Below are 23,969 nucleotides of genomic sequence, written 5' to 3'. Positions count from 1 at the left end.
AACAATAGAAGTGTGTCATTTTTCATCACCTTATTCCATGAAGGAGTTTGGATGATACCTTTTCCAATGTGTATCAAGACAAAAAGGTCAGTTCTAGGAAAATGCATTTAGAATTCTTTTGGGGTTCTTAGAGAAGGACTTAGACTCTGAACTCCAACCAGCACTTTTCATTTTGCAGATCAAAATATCTTAAGCAAGGACTCATAGAAGTCTTTGATATTGAAGTTTCCTGGTCAGATCATGTGGCATAATCAAAACTGCATTTCCTGTTTGGGACTTTTTTCATAGTGTTAGAAACTCTTATAACTAACCACTTGAAAACAATAGCTGCTAATTCCATGATGGCTTGTACCTTATTGCAACCACAAGAAAAATTTTCAGAGTGGATGCTTTTAAAATCTGATGGTCCAACTTCAGAATTACTTATTACAAATATTAATTTTCCCATATATTACAGGAAATTATTTTTCTTTCTCGAATTGAAGGTCATCTTCTGGACAAGATACTGAGATTTAATTTAGTTAAACACCATGCTTGCTAGTTTTCTTTTGCTCTTAGCATTTGAGTTCACAAGCTTCTACATGCTTTACAACCAAGTGAATTGCACTGTGCAGTGCTGAAGTTTGTACATGTATACTGTGTTAGTCCAAGAAGGGGTTAGAATTCCTTTTACACACCGAAGCTCTTACAGAAGATTTTTATAATGTTACCAGCTTATCATCCAACCACACTTCTGTAGATCATTACAGTCTTGGTATTTTTATTTTGTAGAACCATCCTTTGGGAGGAAAATAGCTCAAAATATTTAAAGTATACTCTTGTTTTACACTAGACTAAGAGTTTGTTCTATATTACTTCCTTCTCATTTTTGGTTATTTTTTTCATACAGCTCCTTGTACCTTAGGTATTTTGGAGAAAGATCAGGATCCAGACTGGAAAATATCTAACTTCATGGTTTGCTTTGTCAGAATGGCCTGTCTTCCAGTTTGCCTTAAGTTGAGATAGATGTCCTTTAGATTCTTCTGCACTGGCTTCCTAAGGGGCAGTGAGCATTATTAAAAAGATTGAATAGAGCAATAAGACATTCCTGTAAACTTTAATACTAAAAATTAATTTGCAGAACTTCAGAATTACTTGTCTATAGTGAAAATGAAAGGGGCATGATAAAGTATCATTTTATATGATGTTAGCAAACAGTAGTAACTGTAAAATAGCAATAATAAACAAGCATTACTATTCCATTTTTAAGATAAATAGACAATGATGGAAGGGTTCATGGAAGTAGTGCTAATAATGTTTTAATATTGATTTACATTTTGCAGTCCTGGTTAATAAACATTTTGGAGGTTTGAGTTTCACAAATATATGTATAATAGATTTAAATTATTTTGTTTAATAAAGGATTCACAAAGAAATATTCGTGACCAGATTCCCTCTTGGATAGAACAGGAACGAGTTTGGGCAGTAGCATCTTTGAAGGTAAAACTATGTATTATGTTAAATTCCATTTCAAAAGAGCTTGATTTATTTGTAAGTATTAATTTAGACTTGAAAATAAACCATATACTTGTCATCAGGACAGGATTTTGTTATTTTAAACTCTTCAAAAAAGTATAGTCTAATATATGCTCAGTTGAAAGTGCTCCCAGAAAGTATTATTTTCATTCAGTCCTCATTGTCTAAGCCATTTCAGTATTTCACATTGGTTTCCAAGATAATGATGAATTTTAATGCACATGAATGAAGTTTTTACTGTCGTATTTGGATTGCAAAATGTTATGAAACTATTCAGAGCACAGCGTTTCTTTTTCTTTGGACAGGAAAATAACCATTGTGGGAAGAAGAAACATTATGAAGTATTTCTAATAAACAATTGCATATAAAGTGAAGGCACATTTTCACAAGCATCTTACAGTTTGTCTGCCATGAAACATTAGTTGTGTAATTAATATATTTACTCAAACACAAAACAAGGTTTCCCCCAATCAGTTTGGGGAAAACAGCCCCCTGTCCTATGATTGCATACAAGGAAACTTCATTAAATACATGGTACATCATAAAACTGGTGCCAAAAGCATCATGTATTCACTCATGGAAAACAATTATGATGTTGATTAAATACAGCAAACAGTGAGCATGACAATAGAACACATGCCCCATATAGGGTAAACATACAGCTGGGAAACTTTCATAATGAAAGGGTAGTATAACCCATCTGAATAAAATATAGGCTAGTATTCATTGCATGCGGTCTTCCTCAGTGCCAGCTTTTTCAAGTCCTAATGAGCCATTACACCATATATTTTGACTTCCTCTTTACTCCACATCTGAAATGTGCCTTTCTTTCCCATTTCCAATGAATCCTGTTTCTTCACCAGCCTTAAATGTCTGGCAAACATCTGGCCCAAACAAGGCCCTAAACAGTTCACCTAGAATCTCTTTGTTGCCTCCTCTCTCAGCCTGTTACATATGATTAGTGTGGCCCTGCCCTCCATGAGGTGTAGCCAGACCAGGTTGCCTTGCATCTGATTTGCATATAATTTTTGAAGGATCTGAGGATTCAGAAAAGAACACCTGGTTGCAATCATGAGTGGGGGCTAATTAGCACATGGACCCTTTGTGGAGGGTATCAGAGGTATGCACACATACTGAGCAGTGCTGAACTGTGGGCTCACCATGGCTTGAAACACTGTTGACTCTGCTGGGGTCCAGCCAAATGAACTACAGGTTTCCCTCGATGTATGTGTATTTTGTATATGAAATTTTGCTCTTATGTAACTATTGAAAATGTTCTCTATGGGTTAACAGAGGGGACAGATGGGTCATGGGGTGTGAGGGTCCTTATCACATGCACCAAAGTAGTGATATGGAAAGTGTGTTCCGTGTTGGTACTAAAGGGCTTGTGCTTTTCAACGACAGAGTGTTTGCAGTTAGCAATGCACAAGTTACACTTCTATAGAGGTAGAGGAAAGCATGGGATGAAAGGACTGGCAAGGGCTGGACTTCAGGGGGTTGTTTCAGCCCCGTATAGGTATAGGATAGACTAAGGGACAGCTTTTGTTGTCAGAAAGAGTGGGTGAGGGATTTCTCGGTATCTTTCTGTTAAGTATCAATGTGCAAACCTGTCATTTTATAAGAAGCAAGGGTAAGATGTTCACTGAATGGAGTTTTCAGCAAAGTGAATGAGACGTTGTTTTATCATGTGAGTATTATGTAATTGCTTGAAATTGTATTTGTATTCCCTTTGCTCTTACGTAATAACCATTTTTATAACCCAAATTTGCTATACACAAGGTAAATTCACTCTTACATGATTGGCATAGGCATCCCCCCCAGGCAGGTAAGTCTGTGGGGGGAAAGGGGGAAGGTCTGTGGGGCCAGGGCCCCACTCACCCCAGCTCATGGTGGAGCTGCTCTGGGAGTGGCTAGTGCCAGCTGCTTGCAGCTGCAGGGCTGCACCGTGCCCCAAAACCTCCGGGCTCCACATGTCCCCACTCACCCCAGCTCCTGGGCTGCACCTTGCCATGGCGCAGGCAGATGGTATCAGGTGCTCCTGGGTTTGCTGCAGCAGGAGCTGGGGTGAGTGGGGACAAGTGGAGCTTGGGGGTTTTGGGGCACGGTGCAGCACTGCAGCTGTAGGCAGCTGGTGTTGGTTGCTCCTGGGGCCACTGCAGCAGGGGCTGGGGCGAGTGGGGAGAAGTGGAGGCCCAGGGCTGCAGCAGGGAGCAAAGCAGAGGGAACTATAAGTGGGTCCAGGGTGTGGGGCAGGAGGGTGTGGCTCTTGCTGCTATGTGCACCCCAGGAGGTTTGCGGGCTGGGGGGCTGCACTGGGCTCTTCCTGGGGGGCACGTGTCGCCCGATCTGCACGTGGGATGAGAGCAGGTTGCCGCTGGCCCCAGCTGACAGCTGCAGCATCAGGCTCTTCCCAGCGCTTGGCGGTGGTGCTGGAAGGGCAGGTTGGGGGGGCCTACGATGAATTTTGGGGTGGCAGCAGCCCCCCTCCCAGCACTGTCACCCACCCCAAGCCCTGAGAAGAGCGTGCTGCTGCTGTCAGCCCCAGCCTGCAGCAGCAGCTTGCTCTTGTCCTGCGCACAGATCTGGGGGCATATGCCCTCGGGGAAGAGCCTGGCGCAGCCCCCAGCTTGAAGGCCTTCTGGGGTGCACGTAGCAGTAAAAGCCAGGCCCCACCACCCTGTGCCCTACACCCACTTAGCATTTCCTCCACTTTGCTCCTTGCTGCAGGAGTGGTTGAGGGGCTGCGCCGCATCCCTTCCCCTGCCTCTTCTGTAGTCCCAGCCTTACTTTCTCCCTCCTTCACCAACGTGGGAATGCATCCCTGTTTCTTACATTATATACTGGGTAGTATTTATGCGAGTTCGATTTATGCACAGTTTTCCGGGAAAGCATGTATTTCACAAATAGAAGGAAACCTGTATGTAGTAAATTATGAGCCTTTTGGCTTTGACTTAATATAATGTATGTTTTGTATTCTATATAAGTAGGTACAAAAGTATACATAAAATTTTGTTTATTGAGTACCAGTAAGAAAGGAAGGCTGAGTGATCACAGGCAAGGGAGGGAGATTAAGTATCATCAAAGCTCTGGTGTAGTGTACCCATACTTCAATATTGCTTATTTTTCATCTTCTTCTCTTTAGTGGGAGAAAGAAAGCAACTAGGACATGGGTGACTGGCACATGTCCCACCTGACACCAGTCAGCGACCGAGGTTTGGGGGGGGTCCCCCAGCAGCCAATCTCACTTACCAAAAAGGAACCACACCACTTCTGGAAGTCCCACAGCCACTTCTGGAAGCGGCACAACTGCTTTTGCTGGTGGCCCTGGCCGGCGTTCACAGGGGGAGCACTGGTGCTCCTGCCTGTCCCTCTGCCCTCCAGCTAAACAAGGAGTGCGGCCTGATGGGGTACACTGGCACTCTCAGGATGTGCACGTGCACTCCCTATGTGTCACCACTGAACCAGGATAGAGAGTAGTAGCTACAAAGAGGAAAAGAGAGGGAACACTCAGTCATGGGTGGAGAAGGAGAAAGAAGAAAGTAATGGGCACTTGAAGGACAATGAATAAAAAAAAATACAGAAAAAAATGACTATATATGCAATGCCAGGAGTTGGAAAAGGGAAAACATGGATAAAGAGGTATACATTGAATAAAAAAAAAATATATATATATATATCCAATGTTGATTTTCTGTCTCTTAGGACTCAGTCAGGTTAAATAGCACATGGTTCATGCATAAGCTTCAGGATTGGTTCCATAGATTCATTTGCAAACTTTTAAAATTATAATATGTGTTCTTAGAAGTCATATTTTACCCTTACATGTTCACTGTTGGCTTTGCAGATCTCATTTCCAGCACTGTATCAAACACTCAGCTTTGAAGATGCAGATCTGTGGAGAACTTTCTCTCAGAGCTCTGTATGTGAACAAGATTTCCCAACTTGTATTGCAAAGAAAATTTCCTTATTTCAACAGGTAACTTTTAAATGCTACATTATTTGAAAATACTTCCAACCTCAGTACTGAAACTCAGTTTTTCTTCCGGGTTAAACTAAGTAATTTTCCCTTCAAATGGGAGGTTGGCTGGTTCATCTAATTTAAAGTTTGGGGATTTTTACCATATAAATTATGCCCATTTCATTGTATTTATGGGATTGTCATGTACCATAACACTGAAAGTGAGCATCTGTTTTAACAAAAATGGCTATTTGTTAGAATTTGTAGGTTTAATTTGCTAATAGGGGATAATACCCTAATGATGGGTTCCTTCTCCCAGTACTTTTCAGCCTATTGAACATAGTGTCACTAAATTAGCTGGATACACACACAAATACCTATATTCATACAACATTAAGGTTACAAGGAAGCAATGAAAGGAAAGAGAAGTTAATTAAGGATGAATGGGTAATGTGAAAACTGTTCCTTTTTATACAGAATGAAACAGTTTTATGGGATTGTGTAATATTTGCATCTATACTGTGAAAGTAATTTGCTACAGTAAATAGAACATGGGACTGGAAGTTAAGAGAATTAGAATCTAAACACAGCACTATCAGTTAGTCAGAGTTGTGGTCCTGGGCAAGTCATCAGTTAAACTGTTCCTCAGTTTCCTCCTCTGCAAAATGGGGCTAACAGTACCACCTGTAAAAGTGCTTTAGCTTATGTGAAGAAAATAAATCCTTGTAATTGCTAAGGATTATAAGGTGCTATCATTCTTATTTTTTAGTTAAGAAATATATGTATGTGTATGTATGTATAAAAGATCTTTACAATCTTATAAACATGTCCTGGTAATTCATTTAAATAGTATGCTCAACAAGGGTACCGAGGCAGTGTTTCTCCACCAGAGCGGTTCTCAACCAGGGTACGAAGGCACCCTGGGGTGTCTTCAGATCCTTTCAGCAGTATCATACTACTAGGTATGCAAGCATGATTCGCATGATAAACCAAGAGATTTCAAATCTGAATCCATAGTGTTAAAAACATTCTGATCTGTTGTGGTCTTTCTGAGTTCTTTGAAATAGAAGAATTGTTCTATTATTTTTCTGCAATCAAAAACATGAGTAAAAACAGAAAGCTGACATATTCCATAGGGTGCTTTGAATGTAATGAGGGATGCCTTGTGTCTAAGCAAGTTGAGACCTACAAGTATAGTATAATATATACACAGACATGGCATACTTAAGTTTGTATTAATTATTATTCTGTACTTTTCTGAACTTGAACCTTTAACTCTGGTCAAAATTGTGATAGGTATTTGTTAGACTGGTTTTCATTTAATTTCTTGAAATTTTTAAAGTATAAAAAGGGAAAATATCCATTTAAAGTCACAGGTGTCATTTGGCAAGAGTTAGCTGGTGTCTATTGATATTTGTAGTAAAATGTGAATGTGCTGACTTAACAGGAATCAAAGGATGATTAGTGTTTGTCAGCAGTGTTTGGCAGTTACATAATTCTGTCCTTTTAGGGATGCTATTCGAGAAATCCTTCAACACAAGAAATGCTTTCCTACAGAATGCCTTCATGTTACCTTTTTATTGCCATCCCCTAGCAGAGGCGTAACAGGGCAACTTTGAACCTTGGACAGTGGTAGTGCACAGTGCAGCACCAGCTGTTAGGCTCTTGGCAATTGCAGTAGCTCTTTTTGTGCCACCCCCTCCACCCCAAAAAACAAGAAGTAGACACCTGGGTCTACTGTCCCAGCTGTCTACCCTTGTCTCTTAGTTATACTGCTGTCCATAACATTAGTTGTTGTTTAATTAATTAGAAGTTCAAGCCTGAAGATTAAATAATTTAAAACTTCACAGTTGATCTTGCAAAGTAGCGAATGCTTCCAGCAAGGTTATGAAACTATACTCAGGTCTACCCAGTTACCCAGCAGTGCCAGGCAGAGATACCAAAGTTATCGTTATGTTTGCTAGTTCCCAAATTGAAAGAAGGGACCTAGCTGTGTTTGTGTGGTGCTTTGCCAGCTAATTAACTCATAGGTGAGCCAAGTGGATTGAGCACAACACCTTGCTTGCTAGGATCTAGCACATTGTGGCAGCACACCTTTGAGTGCTTGCCATTTTAAGGGCTGGAGCAGGCAACCTGCTGGTGCCTGATTAGTGTGGCCTTTTTAAAACTGAGGCCAGCCAGGCAGAGCCAGGAGTATGTTGTTTGCAGCTGAGAGAACAACATTACCTGGCTGAGCTGAGGCTCATAACATCTTGGAGGTAAGGGCAGGAGCTAGGGGGATAGCTTGGAGGCTCCTGGTCCTGGATGTGACCTAAAACTGCACCCTGCCACAGTAGGGAGGCCTGGTAGGACTGCCAGTGGAATGGCAGCCCCACTCAAATACCAGGACAGCTCACTTCTCCGGTGAAAGGTGGGTTGGGGTGCCTCACTAACCCCTAGCCCCCACAATACTGTGGCTGTAAGTGGGCCAGGCATGGCTACAGCCACCTGAGCCCAGGAGGTGTAAGACCCCAGGTGGGGCCAGGCACAGCTGTGACCACCTGAGCCCCCACAGGGGACTAAGACCCTAGAGGCCCCAGGGAGGGGATGGTAGTGAAGGACCTGATGTGGGTTGAGGGTCAGCCTGAAGGGCAGCAGATGGGCCAAGCCCCTGAAGAACAAGTTGTTGGATGTGAGAAGCCTGGTGAGGGGCTAGGGCAGAGTTAGCCCCGTGTGGCAAATCAGCTGGCCACTACCCAGGTGGGGGGTGTAGGAGAAGCCCAATGAACTGCATGTTGCCACCCAAGGCATGAGTCGGATAAGCCTAATGGCCTACAGGGTCGCTCAAGGGAGCAATATTGTGTGGCAGGCAGGAGACACTGTGAAAGGGGATGGAGGGCAAGAGGCCCCAGTGAGAGGGGGGCAGTATGAGTGTGTATATGAATGAGGCGTGACAAAGGACTAAGTTGGCCTAGCTTTAGGCTGGGAGCATAATGTCATCCTGGATACCATCTGAGGCGTGGGCCACAGCGCAGGGGAGGTTTGGAGCTGCAGATAGCACCCCTGGCATTGGGCCATGTAATGGGGAGCCTCCCACATTATACCACCAGTTAAGGTGAGACTGGGTAGGCCGACTCAAGAATTGGCCTCGAGCTTCCTACCTGTCACACACACACACACAAACTTTGCACATTTCTGCATAGCACTGCTTTGTATTGTGTAAATATTCTCTAAGTGAAGCAAGCAAGGCTTTCTGTTCCTGTTTCTGTATCTAAATGAGCAGCATTGCAACAACCAAAGCAAGCATTGCAACAACCAAAGCAAGCATTCTGATGGGTGGAATTGGAATGGCCTTGAAACTGAACAAGCAGTCAAATAATAATGTGAGACATAAGAATGAAACTAAAGACTTTGTTTAAGCTAAGGTGGCCCAGTCATACCAATTCATAGTCTGTATTAACATTTTAGGCAGATGTTCAGGATTTAACTGTTACACTTAATTTTAACTGTGGTTGAGAGCGAGATTGGTGATACAGAGTGAGACCAGCCTAGTCATAGCTCAGAAGCGTTATTAGGATATGCAGTAGCAAAGACTTATTTGTGTTTGCTTACATAACCTTTGGCCCAGGGAAGAAACTGGTCTGCTGGCCAGGCTTTTCTGTTCCCCTGGGAACTTGAGTTGGTTTGCTGATTTCTGGGTAAGTCCAGATTTTGAAGTCCAAATTTCCCCCCAGCCTATGCCCAATAGTTATAGAAGACTGGCTTTAATATTCTAATGAATAATTTCTGATTTGATTTTATTTAAAATTTTTTTGTCTCACCAAAACTTGAAACTTGATTAAACCAGATTTTTTGCAGACCTGGAAGCTGTCAATGACTTGGGATTTATATCCTTGAGAAAGCAAAAAGGAGCAGAAGGGGGGCTTCCTTATTTTCTTTCCCATCCCACTGTGGAATGTTGCTTCACACTGTTCAGTTACTTTTTAACCTTAGCTTATGATCTGACAAGACAGCTTTGTTTTTACAACTTATCTGAGAATTCTAACAAAAATACATCTGTTAGAGCAAAATAACATTCAGTATATTTGGCTACATCAGTTACTACTGCTAATTATTTTGGCTAGAGACAAACATTCAGACTAGGGACAGACATTACACATAAACTGGTTTAAGTGATTAGAAACTGGTTTAAACTGGTACCACAACAGATGTTCAGTGCACATAAACCAGTTTGAAAATGGCTGAAACCGATTTGAGATCAGCCTGGTTGAATGTAGTATCAGATATAATTTTGGCTCAAACTGGTTTATGCAATGTCTGTCCCAGACCCCTTACTGGTTTAAATTAAATAGGATTCCCCCACTATTCCGGCATGCTCTCTGGGCTGGGCAGAGCTCTGTTCTCTGCTCCAGTGAGTTGGGCTGGCCCCCCACCCTCTGTTCTCTAGTGGGAGCAGGGGCAGGGTGTGGCCAGACACTAGTCTGCCATGGCAATACATCAAGAAAGGGGCCCAACTTGCTTGCATGCAAAGTGAAACATGCAAGCACCCCTCCATCATTATTTAGTCATACTCACAGCCTTTGTGTCCTGCTGGCTTTCTGTTCGCAGGCTTTCCATTCCTGACACAGGCTTTTGAGACCTTCTTGCTTTAGTTATGTTTTCTGCAGCTTCTACTTAGGCCTCTGGCCAAGATTGGCAGCAACGTACCCATGGCTTATGCTGCACAGGCCTATGTACAGCTTCCATAGCCATTCTGGAGAAGCAGCTGTAACCCTCATATGCAATGGATCCTATTGGGTATTGCTACACTTCTGTTGCACAAACCTACTTATCTGGTTGTCAGTCCCCATTAATACATTTGTATTGTGATACCAGTCATTTATATTGTGATAGTGTCCAGGAATCAGGGTCAGGAAGGCATTGTAGTAGATGATATACAGGTAAAGAATAAGGGAAACTTTGTAGGACATGTTAAACAGCCACATGAAGAAACAAAGAACTTAATCCACACAAAAAAGTAGGGTGTGCCTAGTGGTCTACCACTGTTTAGAAAGGTCCCCTATGTACCTTTGTTTCTGCTGGTGTGTGCGCACAACACCACTTCTCATTCTAGTTAGAGCCCTCCTTCATGCCCAAGTCTGTGGATCTTACTTTATATGAAGTCTCCCACATCCAAGGAGAGTGCCATAGCTACCAGTCTGCTAGAAGCTATTCCTGGTGTCATACTCTTGAAATTGATCCTATTGAATCTGTTCTATTCTCAACAATTTAATATTAAATCAAGCCAAAGACAGAAAGCTAGATTAATCTTAAAGCCCAGTGGTTAAGGCACTCACCTGGGATATAAGATAGTCATATTAAATCACTATTAAATTATTATTTAATTATTCATACAGTTCCAACAGGAGAGGTGTGCCCTAGAATATCTAAATGCCCAGTGATTAGGGCAGTCTGCTGGGCTGTGGAAGAGTTGAGTTCAAGTTGCTGCTCCAAGTTGTGCAGAATGAATATTTTGAAACAGGCCTATTAACTCTCAAATCATATTCTAATCAGTCTGATAGAGATATAAACCCATCCCAGAATATCTAATATCTAGTAGTGTCCAAGTCTGGGAATCTCAGCTGTGAGTCCTCTCCTAAACGGAAATAAGTGCTTTGGCCTGGCCTAGAGTTATGTGCCTAGCTGCTCTACTCTGCTCTTCAGTATTTCCAGCTTGCCAGTTTATACAGCACTTTGCTCAGCTTGCTCATTCTGATATTAACTTTTTCTGTGCATTTGTGTAGGGAGCTTAGACATTTATTTTAGGCTTGAGGATTCCACTTGGTGGAAGGACACCAAAAAGTACGTGTTCTGCTGCCTAAGGTACAGATACAAATTAGGGACTTCAGTGTCCAAGTTAGGAGCTCATAGAATTTAGTTGCCGACATGTAGATTTGCAATTCTGAAAACTTCTGCTCAGCTAGTGGTGGCCTCAGATTTTTGGTAATATCGCCTGGAAAGTAATGTTCTGTTTATGATAATTTTGGGTTGAAAGAGGCACTTCCCTGCAGATCTGTGTAAGGCCCTCAAGGCACAGAGAGGGATAGGATTTAAGAATTAACCTTGTCCTTCACTTCAGGCAGTTGCCACTTCTATATTGTGGCTTTTATGAAGCCTGTTCTATCTATATATTCTTGAGAAAAGCTAAAAAATGCCTAAATCTAGGCACTTATATGAAGATCTTAGTTTTTTAGCTCAGGACTATGCATTTCACGATGGGGACCAGCCGCCTGAAAAACAGGATCTAAAACTCCCAGATTTATGGTGTTCCTTTTTTGACTTCACTTCTTGTCCTTGTCCAGGGGAGTTTGCCAGGAGCCTTTCCTTTCATATTCTGAGAAAGGTACAAAATGCCAAGACAATCCATTCCAGTAAAGAGAAATCAGCATATGTTGTGTGCCTTCAAATAGGCAAGCTGTGATTACCATGTGCAAATAAATGATATGGCTTTTAGTTCTCAGGAGTTCTTTTGTGCTACTACTAGATGCTGCTGTACATTGGACAACAGAATAGGATTATCAAGAATAACTGAAACTTCTTGCAATACAAAGATATGACTTAATATTTTTGACACATTAAACAGTTTAAAGTGACTGGCAGATGATAGACATCACATACAAATCAATGAATTCATTGCTTATACAAAATATGCTTAACCTTGTACTTGAGGGGCTGCTCATCGTGCCGGGTGGGCAGAGCAGATGGAAGGCATCCATGAGCTGGAGCCAGAGCCCCATGCACTGGTCAGAAGCTGCCAGGCCCACCCAAAGCAGTGGGACAGGGCGGAGGCAGAGGCAGGGGCAGAAGTAGCAGAGGGTGGAGATGCAGCTGGAGGTCAAGGAGGCAGAACAGCCCTGCCAGTATGCAGCTTGTGGAGCAGCTGCAGTTGCCAGGTGCTGCACAGGACAGGAGGCCTGGTGGTGGCTGTGGCAGGTGGCTACTGGGCTCTGGGCCTGCCGGCGCCTGTGCCAGCCCAGGCAGGCAGCCCACTGCCTGGCCAGCCATCACGATGCCTGACTGTCACAGAGGTGCAGCTGGCTGGAAAGGGCCCTGCCCAGGCCAGCCCTGCTGGGCCCTTCCCAGCTGGCTGTGGCTTCATGACAGCCCCACCCAACCTGAGAATGGGGAGCCAGGAGTAATTTGGCTACACAGCTTGCTGGAAAGGGTCTGGCTCCTGTGGCTCAGCCTGGGCTGGCCCCGTGTCTGCCCTCAGCGGCACCTGCAGGCCAGCCCAACACAGTCCCAGCCCCAGCTGTGGGCCAGGCAGGAGGATGGCAGGGCTATGCTGGCTAGCTCTGGCCATATTCCCCTCCCCCCCTGCCATGGCTTAAGCAGTGATGGGGGAATGCCTGACAGAAGCTGCTACACCTCAGCCAGGCAGACCCCAGGTGCAGTCCCCTGGTGCAGGGGTGGGGGGGAAATAAACCACCTCCTTGCTCCCTTTGCCTCAGGGAGCCACACCAGGCCTGTGTCTGGCCACACACCTGCCCCTGCTGTGGCTAGACAGCAAGGGTGGGGCCAGCCCTGTTCGCTGGAGCAGACAGCACGGCTTAGCCCAGGGCTGAAAAGCTTGCTGGGATGCTGGGGGACTCTGGTTTAACTTAAACCAGGAAGCAATATAGGATAGAAGTTGCAGAAACTGGTTTGACCCAAATCAGTTAAATCTGATATTGTATTCAACCAGATTACTCTAAAACTAGTTTTGGCCATTTTGAAACCGATTTATATGCACTGAACTTATGTTCTGTTACAGGTTTAAACCAGTTTCTGATCACTTAGACCAGTTTATATGTAACTTCTGTCCCTAGCCCTTGAAACTGTGGATTCCTAGTTGAAATCTCTGGGTTTATCTTGTGAATCATATGTACATGTTTGGAAGCCTATAATCTAATACTGTATCACCCTTAAAGATCTCGCAGCATACCACTATGGCAGCCTAGTCGAGAAATAATGGCTCTAGATAAAGGCTAGGGTCAGAAATTACACATAAACCTCCTTGGTGGGGACAATGCCCCAGGCTGCAGCTCTCTCCAGGAGGCACTGGGAAGCCGGTGCTCTGACCTCCTGCGCTGGCTCCCGTGAAACGGGGGCACCAGGGGCCATGCTGACTCTGTGGCTTCAGAGATGGTAGTAGGTATTGAAATGGGGGTAGGAGAGGGAGTGGGAAGAAGTTGCCATTTTTCCTTCCCACTCCCTTCTCAGCCAGTCTGCCAGCCAGAGAACAAGTATCATTGGGTGATTGGCCCTGCTCCCAGCTGCAGGGAAGCCTGCAGTCCCATCTGAGCCAGGGCAATCACCTGGCCATGCCCCCTCCCCAGCCAGTGGGCTAGCTGAGGAGGGAGTGGGGAGGAAAGTGGCCCCCTTTAGGGGCTTTTCCCCCCTGTGCCTGGCTGAATGCCCAAAGCCAGATAGGGGGGCTGTCCCCCCACTCTCTCTTAAGCTGGCCTGCCAGCTGAGCAGAGGGGGTGGCCCAGTGAATGGGGAGTAAAGCTCCTACTGTAGGCTTCCTAGCATCCAAGAGCTGGGCCAATCACCTGACCATGCTCCCTTCTTGGCTGACAGACCAGGGGGGCTGGGTTTCCCCCCAGGCCTGCTCCTTAGCCTCCCTGGACTGAGGAAGGGGCATGGCCAGGGAGATCAGCTCTGGGCACAGGGAGAGAGGAAAAAAACACCCCAGGGCTTTCTTCTTCCCCCTCTCCCGGTGCTAGGGAGACCCCAGCTAGAGGTCTGGTGGCAGATTTGCCCCCTCCTCAGCTGATTGGAGGCTAGAGAGGGGGCATGGCTAGGGAATCACCCATCTCCCCACTGGCCAGCAGGCCATTGCAGGGTCTGACTCCCTTTCATTTTTAAAAAGTGAATGTGAGTTCACTTTCTTATTGGTTCAGTCTAAGTAATTTACAGAAACCTGCAAAGTTGAATCAATTCAGCCTTGGGCTTTTTGACTGTCTGTCCCCAGCCAAAGAGGTTACAGAGCTTTTTCCATCTTTAACCAAGCAGATGCTTTTAAAATTGATTATTTTATGTAAATTTTAGTGTAATTATAGCACTTAAACAGAGTTGTTAATACTAGAGTCACAAAATAAATGTTAACTGAGGTACTTTGCATGTAAACATACTGAAATATATACTCAACGATTCAGTTGTACTCCATTAATTCCACTTTCCATATTGAAAGTAATAATATTATAACTATATGACCTTGATTAGTTTATCATGATATATACATAGAAATTGTTCTGTTCTCCAAAATAAATGGGCAGAAGGATGTTTATATTGCATGTAACTGAGGTGCAGATTAGCAAAAGAAAGTATCCTTTTTGGTCACACTACCAAGTCGTATCTGTTTTTCTACTATAGGTAGGATACCAGCTTTATGGGTAGAGCTTAGGTAAGATATAAACCTTCTGTTGGTTCTCTACATCAGGATATACAAAAAAAGCTGAACCAGATAATATAATGGTTCAGCTTTTTTTGTATATCTTGAAAATTGAATAATTTTTAATGAATGTATACAAGAAAACAGATAAGACTGTTCTAAAGAAAACCTTTAAATACAGTTGTTTTTTTTTTAGAAGAATCACTTTTTTTTTTTAAAGACTGCTTTTCTTATGTATAATTTTTACAATGTAATGGTTCTTCCAATGTGCTCAAAGCCTCCTAAATATACTTGATTTTAAGGTCCTGGTGGTCCAGGCTGTCAGACCAGACCGACTTCAGAGCGCAATGGCTCTTTTTGCATGTAGAGCCCTAGGTAAGTTTGATTTTTAGTATTTTTTTCCTCTTATTTGTTGGAGACCATTCCCTACCTGCCCATTCACAATAGTATAAACTATTTTTATCTTACATTTACTTCTTGTTCTACAGTTTTGATCAGTGTCTTAGTTACTGTAATTTACGGGTATGTTTGGAATTACATTTGTTTCTTTCTAATAAAATTATTTTTTTACCAAATGCTAATAAATCCCCTCACATTAATTCCATTTTATACTCTGAAAAACAACAACACAGCTATTTGGCAATTTATTTTAATTGGTCCTTCTTTACTGTGACAGGGGAAAAGCTCAGGGCCAAGTCTTCAGTCAGCCCACCCACCTCTCTATGTAGGGCAGTCCACCTAGTCTCTCCTGCCACAACTTTACTATTACAATTAACTGGTGGTAAATGCAAGAGGCTGCCCATTCTATGCCCTGATGCCAGGGGGTTCTATCCACGGCTCTGTACCTCCTCTACACTGTGGCCATGCCTTGCAGATGGCATCCAAGACGTAATCATACTCCTGGCCACAAGCCAGACCAAATCTCATTTTCTACCAGGTCTCTCTCTTTCTCTCATCACACCATACAGTGCCACCTCCACTCTCCCCCACTCTCTCTTGGAGCAACCCTTCTGGCCATCAGACTTATGTGATTCACACCTTGGCTGGCAACATGCAGTTTCTTGGGCTTCTCCCACAACCCTCACCTGGCTAGTGCCAGTCAGTTCACCAAATGGAGGACCAACTTCGCTGTCCCTTCAGCCCATCTTAACCCCAAATTACACCCAGTCTTCAGGTCATGAAGATGCACCCTGCTCTGGGTGGGCCCAGCAACACCCCTGCTCTCTCAGGCTCTCTCAATTGTCCCCTCCTCTAGGGCCACACAACCGTCCCCTCCCTGGGGCCTCCAGGGTATAGCACCCCTGCAGGCTCAGGTGGCTACAGCCGTGCCTGGCCCCACTCCTCCCTTAGTAACCTAAGGTAAGGCAGGGGCTGGATTTTAGGTGCCCCAACCAGCGTTACACCAGGGAAGTTCACCATCTTGGTATTTAAGTGGGGCTGCCACACCACTGGCAGTCCCACTGGGCCTCCCTATCCCAATGGTACGGTTTCAGGTCATGTCCAGGACCACTGAGGCCTCCTCCATCCCTATAGCTTCACCCTTACCTCCAAGGTGTTCTAGGAACAGTTCAGCCCAATTTTGCCTCCTTGGCTGCTGCCTCTCTGACCTATGTTTGAAAATGGCCACCCTCATCAGGCACCTGGCAGCTGCCTGCTCCTGCCCTTAAAGTGGTAGGCACAAAAGGTACACTGCCACATTTACCATTGCAACATCTGTTCAGGTGATTTGGATGCTTGGGTAGCTGTTTTTTTGTAGGTTTTATTCTTCAGTGTTCTACTTCTAACTTTAATTTACCATGTGTGATAAAGAGGGTATCTATGATTGTAAAAGCTATTGATTTTTTTATTTTATTTTATTTTTTTAAGTGTTGAAGGATTTTAAAAAGCATTTAATATTTTCACAACCTTTTGTCAGGCTATGAATATTTTTATTTATTGGTATTTATCAGTAAAAATCATTATATATGTATATAATTTAAAATGAATAAGTACATGTTAAAAAACTCGTGATTTGAAACCTTCGGAAACTATTAAGTAGTTTCAAGTAGGTCTTATTGTTATTATCTTTTTATTCTCTTCCACCCCATTTCTGTGACTCCTGGACTTTTCATAATTATTTGTGATGTGCAGGCATATCAAACTCATCAATTCATAGTTTTGCAACACTATACACTGATAACTTGCTTTAGGAGTTTAACAGCTAAGATGTATATACATAAGCAGGTTATTGAGTGTGTTATTCTGCTAGACATTGTACAATAGTAAGTCAGCCTACCATGTCTTCTAAAGCACAATGATGACAGAAGGGCGATAGCAGTTGTGACATATTTGCGTGTTATTTTAAATATTGTATTATAATTTAAAAATTTAAAAGTTCTCATTAATAAGATAAGTGGTAAAGAACAATAAGTGGATCTTCCACCTGCTACTTCCGTAGCCATTTACTATAAGTAGAGATCTACTGAACTTGTGATTTTGTGGATTTCACTTTCCATGAAATCTGACATTGCCCAGATTTTGCAGGCAATGCCTGCAGAATCTATAAAATCCGTGGGGGTAGGGGGGGAACAAAAAAAACAAAACCAAAAAAAAAAACTTACTGAATGCTGCTGAGGGGGAAGCAGGGGTTTCCAGGACTGTCTGCTCAAAGGGCTGCCAGCAAGATGACTGCAGCCCCCACCCCTCTGTGACCCCACAGAGGTGTGGGGCCACATGGCATGCAGGCTGTGACACCTGCATGCCATGTGCCCCACACCACTGCAGTTGGTGGCAAGGGGTGGGCCTGCATGATAGACATCCCTTGCATCCAGTCAGCAGTGAGAGCCAAGGCCACATGACAAGCAGTCCTTACAGCCAGCCAGTCATGAGGGGCCCCTCAGTCAGAGGCCTGCTGTACTCCACCCATGAAATGGCTGTCTGGGCCCACATTCTGCCTGTGAAATCAGGGGACAGGCCTCACAAATTAGCTAGGGCCCTAACCATGAGTACTGCAGTAGGGATGGGTCTTGTGGAGGGATTTAAAAGAGCACAAAACATTGGCTGTTCAAACTGATCTAGGAAAGGTGTTCCACATTGTAACAGGGGGCCTATCGGGGCCAATCTCCACACAGCCCACCCACCTGTTCTTGGGCTAACCGCCTATTAATAAGGTTGTAACTTAGGCAGGAGGCTGCCCATTTTCTGCCTTGCTGCTAGGGGGTGCTATCTGCAGCTCCATTCCTCCCCTGCACTTTAGCCCAAGCCTTGCAGGTGACCTCATGATGCTTTTTCATACATACCAGTCCCACACGATGGGCCCCAGAATCCTGCTGTAGGACCCCACCTGGGTTCCTCCCTTCAGGCAGACACCGCTGCCATCATACCAGGCCACATATCCCCCTGCCATCAGTTCCCCTTCAGGTGTGGATCCCTCACTGGGACCTTCGGCTCACACTAGCCCCAGCCCACCTCTAGGCCAGTTGGGACCCCAGGCTCCTGGCTCTTGGACATCCCTCTCGGTGAGCCTTCTTGACCTTCTGACCTTCCTGGTCCTGGCCCCCCTGGGCCAGTCAGGGGAAGCTCTGGCAGGCCTTGATGCATGACCCATACTCTTTTTCCAGGGTCCCCCTTCACAGACATGGGGAGCTGGGGTTACCTCACACCACTACTGGTGCCTCAGGGTCTCATGGGGACTCTCACTCCCCCCCAGGCAGCTGGTCATGGTGCTACTACAGTTGTTTCTTTTGACCCACACTCTGCCTCCTACTGGTGGAGGAATTATCAGGGTCAGGACTCAGCTCTCGCTCTCTCCGGCTGAGCCCCCATTCTTCTTTCACTGGGCTCCACATCACCCTATCCCTGGGGCTTCTGATCACTGCCCCCTCTCACTGTCACTCCACAGTGCTGCCCCCCTTACACTGGTGGCTTGGGTGTTATATTTGACCCAAACTCCACCTCCCCACATTGGAGGACTTACTGGGGTCAGGACTCAGCTCTCTTGCTGATCCCCCCCTCACACTGGGGGCTTCCCTCCTCAGGTGGGCTCAGGTGGCCATAGCCATGCCTGGCCCCAACTCTCCACTCTCCTCCTTGGGGCTTGCACCCCCACAGCTACCTCCAGTGGAACACAACTCACCCAAAGGCAAGGGCTAGGGATTATAGCACCCCAACCCACCTTTCACTAGGGTTATCACTGCCCTGGCATTTCCTGGGGGCTCCCACACCACTGGGAGCCCCACCAGGCCACACATTCCTGGCAGAGGGTAGTTTTAGGTCATACCCAGGACCAGGAGCCTCCTACTGTCCCCTATAGTTCCTCCCTTACCTCCAGAAGAAACTCAGTAGACCTCTAACCAGACAGCATTATTGCCTGACCTCCAGCAGCCAAACTGCTTTGTTTATATAGGCAGCCCTGAAGCTAAAATGGCTGCCCTCATTAGCCACCTGGAGGCTGCCATCTCCAGGGCCTTAAAGTGGCAGTCACACACAGTGCCCTGTCATGCACATACAAAGGGGTAGCATTAAAAAAGGTGGTTTTGGGAGAAATGGACAAACCTGTAAAAGAGGCCAGATGAATGTGCTATTTTATCCTGCAACAGTATTAGATTATAAGCAAGTAATATATCATTCATTTTGACTAACTGGTTTTACGTAGCTCTAAAAATCAGAGTTATCAGCCATCTGAAAATAATTGAATTTAAAATGATTCCTAATTGCATATAGGTCTTTGTAAAGAAATATGCTAGAAGTCAAGCAGATGAAGAAATACATGCAACATATTTTTAAAAATAATAATAAACACTTTTGGTGTGTGGATTTGTTGTTTTTATACTTGTGGTAAAGGAGTCTCCTATGCTTCAGTGGTAGAATCCTTGCCTGTCACACAGGAACCCTGGGTTCAGTTCCTTCACACTTATACAAATACATCCATGGACGTACCAAGCATCTGGATCCAGTCTGGCCTTTGGATTCTGTCTCAGTGTCCTAAAGGGGAGATGGAAGGTGTGAGCAGTTTCTACTCCTCTCCCAAAAGACCTCTTGCCTAGGCATGTGCATTGAAGGTCTAGGTGACCTCTCATGCATACACCATGATCTGGAAGGATCAGTGGTTGCCAAACTTGTTGTAAAAGAAAAATTGGCATAATTAGTAGGTATTATCACTGTTACAACTTGTAAAACAAAAAAAAATGCATTTTTTTTTTGTGTATGTATAATATCCCTTTTAGTAGAATTGTAGGAAAATGGGCTTAGAAGGGACCTCAGGAAATCACCTAGTCCAGCCCTCTGCTCAAGGCAGGTTTATCCTTGAGTTAAACCATCCCAGTCAACTTCCTTTTAAACTTCCAAAAATAGAGATTCCACAACTTCTATCAATAGCCTGTTCCAATGCCTAACCGCCTTCAGTGTGAGGCCACATCCAGACAACCGTGGACGTTTGGTTCCCCAGGAACAACTGGCAGTGGTGCACCTTGTGCCTCTGCTAGTTGTCCCCAGGGAATGCACGTGCCATGCAATCTCTGGTGCACATCACGCTACCCTGAGTGGGGTAGGGGAGGCCAGGGCCAGCACTGGGCTGGCCCCAGCTGCCTTTCCTGGGGTCTCGGGGTCCTCCTAGGGCTGCAGTAGTGGTGATCCTGCTGCTGAAAGCCTGGTTGGCAGCTGCACTGTGTCTCTGGCTGGCCAGGCTCTTGTTTTGAGAGGCTCATGCTGCTCCCATGTGCACCACTCTGCTTTTCTTTTGCTTGGGTTTTTTTAATCCCCGGATATTCAAGGATTAACCCCCTCCCCTGCACTGCTGCCTTGCAGTGCAGAGAACAGTCGAACATGTAGTATGTGGCACCACAGACATGTCTGCAGCACTACATACCACATACCATATGTCTGGATGTGGCCAGAAGGTTCTTTTTAATATCCAACCTAACTTTCCCTTTTAGAGAGTTATTTAATTCCTTATGCCAGTCCTAAATTTAACAGTATTGTGAAAGGGGAGGAGAAAGCCCCCTGCAACTTGCCCCAGGCCCCCACCGTGACGTGCTCCGATATGCACCATAGGTGCAGCAAAGAGCAACAGCTGGGGAGAGACGCCAGAATGGGGAGAGCAGGTGTGGCAGTTTCAGAGCTGCCTGAGCCTGCAAATCAGTGGGGGAAGGGGACGTGGCCAGAGAGAGGAGCGGGCTGCTCAATATGTAGCTGAAGACTCAGCTGGGGAGCCAGGAGGGAGAGAACTGAGCATTGGCAGGAAGATGCCAGCAGGAGACCTGGCAAATCCAAGCCTTGGGAGCAGAGGGGAAGAGCTGAGCTCTGGCGGAGAGATACCAGCAGGAAACCCAGGGAGTACAAGCCTCGGAAATGGAGGGGAAGAGCTGAGCACTGGTGGAGAGATGCTGGTAGGAGAGCTGAGGAAACCAAGCCCTGTGTGCAGATAGACGCTGGGGAGCACATCCAGAGAGAAGCAGTCTGCTGGGATGCCAGCATGGGCAGCTGGACCTGCAAGTGGAGACCCAGGAAACATGGCAGAGAGTGGCACTGAGGGGCCTCCAACACTCCCAAGTGGCTCAGCAGGTAGGGGGTCATGGAGTGCCACAGAGCTCAGTGCAGGAGAGACTCCAACTCAACCAGGAGCCTCGCCAGTGAGACGAGCTATGCAAACAGTGGAGCACAGGGATGAAGAGATGTGCAACACTGGCTGGTGGGACCTAGACAGCCCAGCCTCATGTCAGACAGGGCCAAGGTGGGAAGGGACGGGGACCCAAAGGAGGCTCCCCCGAGAGAGCTGGCAGAAGCCCAGAAGGGGGCTGCTGCCCCTCCCAGACCCCTCTTAGGCAGGAGGGAGCTGAGAAGTCCCAAGCAGGATGAAAGTTCTGGGAGGGAAGATCACAGGAACCCATCAGTAGATGCTGACCTCTTATGTTCATTTGTATTCCTAAATTATGGTTATCCCAAGACTGGGGTATGTTTAGTTGTCAGGGCTATGGTCCATAGATGAAGAACTGCCTTTGGAAGACTGAGGGCCGGAAGGTCACTGACCCTTGGAGGTGGGCAGCGTGGATAGACAGGATCATCTGAGAGTAGAACCTGTGGAGAGCAGAGTCTGCCTTGGCCATGGATGTAGTAAGGGTGGGGTAAAGGGAAGGTTGGAGCCCCACAAAGGAACCTAGGTATGAGATCCCACAGGCCACCTATTGGGAACTGTCTCCCAAGAAAAAAATAAAAGATCTAATTTGGCAGGTGAGTAGGAGCAGCAACCAAATGACATCGGTGGTGCTGAATCCAGATCTCAACCTGATGTTGCTGGGGAGCAAGGCACCAGTCAAGAAGGGGCCAAAGCCCCTACAACACCTACCAGCGACAGGTATTCTTTCTTTTCTTCAGTCTGGTGGTACTTATTACTGCTTCCAAAGCTATTCTAAGAACTTTTCTTCTTGCTAACTGATATCAAGCCCTCTTCAGAATTCAGTGGCCAAAGTTTGAAAGGAAGATGTAATAGCAATGCCTACAAAAACATGTCTCCACCCACTAACCTCTGCATTTGGCACACAATTTCACATGAACTTTGTTTATACAAATAACCCTTTGCAAAAGTAAGCATTTGACTTTATGCTCTTTAGTATGCAAAGCAGTTTAATTAAACCAATTCCAAAGTGTCATGAGCTCTTAGTAGCTGGCTAAGACATAATATTCCTTTTAGAAAACTATAATTAAAATTCTTAGCAATTATCATGGTCAAAATGTGAAATGCTAGATGCTTATTAATATTCCCTCACATAAACTAGAAGAATCTACTCATTTGGAGACTGTCAGAGTTAACTATGCCAACAAAGGGCATACAAGCAGATAATAAACCAAAAAACTATGGCTCCTTCCGGGCTCTTCTCATTAGAGTTTCAAAACATGGATGTGGCCCCTCTTTGCTATTTCTTTGTCACTATGAACCACTCCTTCCAGCTTCTATATTCTGAATGTTGTAATTTCACCCACTGGCCCTTGGAGTTTATTATAAGTGTTCTTCCTGTTTGTCTCCTTTTTTTCTCTGTGATCTGCCTGTGAAGATTACTTCTGCCATCAAATTAAGCTTCAGAGATAAAGATGAGTACAATGCCTTAAATGGCAGGACATCAACCTGCCCTGTCAGAATTTATTACTAATCAAGGAGTGTCTTTACAGTGGTGAATGTGCAGGTTCCTAAGTGAACGTATTTACATATTTTGGAAGTATCCAGGATGTAGTCTTATTGGTCTAGAGGAAAAGCAGTCAGGGCTTGTGGACAGAGCTGATATCTTTTATTAAACTAACAAGATTTTTGCAAAAAAATTCTTTAAGAAGTTATTTAAGGGCTAAGAACTGCTGCCCAGAGGGTTTTTCCATCTACTGAGTCCTCTGTGAAATCCTATGAAACATAGGTGGCACGTAGGCAGGGCACAGGGGGACACGTGCCCCTCCCCTGAGATTGGCTGCTGCTTGCCATTGACATGACTGCCAGCAGCTGCAGGTAGTCCCCGCTTGCTGTCCTCTGCTCACTGCCACTGCCGCAGCTGCCTGCAGGCAGTCCCTGCTCGGCCCAGCCTTGCCACTGCTGTCACCGCAGTCTCCTGTGGGCAGTCCCCGCTTGCCACTACCACACCCCTGCTGCCACTGCCACCTGCGAGTGGTTGCCGTGCCCTTCCAACCTCTGGGGGCATGCATCGTTCATGCTATGAAATATGAACTTTCATTTCTACCCAGGAGAACTTTTACAGTCTTTTCTCTGATGCCTGGTGAAGGGTGTTTATGCCCAAAAGCTTGCAATGAAAGAATTTTTTTTGCAAAAACCTTGTTGGTCTAATAAAAGATATCACCTCTGTCCATGTGCCCTGATTGCACATATGTTGAAAGCATGAGACCAGGCTTGTCCTCAGAATGAGCAGAGCATTTTCCAGAAGAGACCTGTACATTACTTACTATAAGTTTACAAAGGGTGCTGACCAGGATCTGGGGGAATGTCTGTTTACCAGAGTGCCCCAAAGGATGACTAGATCGAATGGTCACAAACTCCACTTATGACTATTTCAGGCTGGACATAAGGAAGAACTTTTTTACTGTCTGAGCCCCCAAGGTCTGGAATAGACAGCCACCAGAAGTGGTTCA

The 23,969-nt window shown here is 45.2% G+C and overlaps 1 protein-coding gene across 3 annotated transcripts in view; it reads left to right on the top strand.

Moving 5' to 3' along the window:
• The window catches only part of DYNC2H1 (dynein cytoplasmic 2 heavy chain 1), a 464,482-nt gene that overhangs the window by 190,959 nt on the left and 249,554 nt on the right, over positions 1-23,969 (top strand). For all 3 annotated transcript variants that reach the window (XM_090030141.1, XM_090030133.1, XM_090030125.1), the window contains exons 73-75: positions 1,402-1,479; positions 5,360-5,491; positions 15,170-15,242. In XM_090030141.1, the coding sequence (XP_089886267.1) occupies positions 1,402-1,479; positions 5,360-5,491; positions 15,170-15,242 (283 nt within the window). The remainder of the gene's footprint in view (positions 1-1,401; positions 1,480-5,359; positions 5,492-15,169; positions 15,243-23,969) is intronic.

Source organism: Crocodylus siamensis, chromosome 1 (assembly GCF_052110815.1).
Source record: "Crocodylus siamensis isolate JL-2025a chromosome 1, ASM5211081v1, whole genome shotgun sequence".
NCBI classification, from domain to species: domain Eukaryota; kingdom Metazoa; phylum Chordata; order Crocodylia; family Crocodylidae; genus Crocodylus; species Crocodylus siamensis.
Note: the sequence above shows the minus strand (reverse complement) of the source record. Positions and strands in the feature narration are given on the sequence as shown.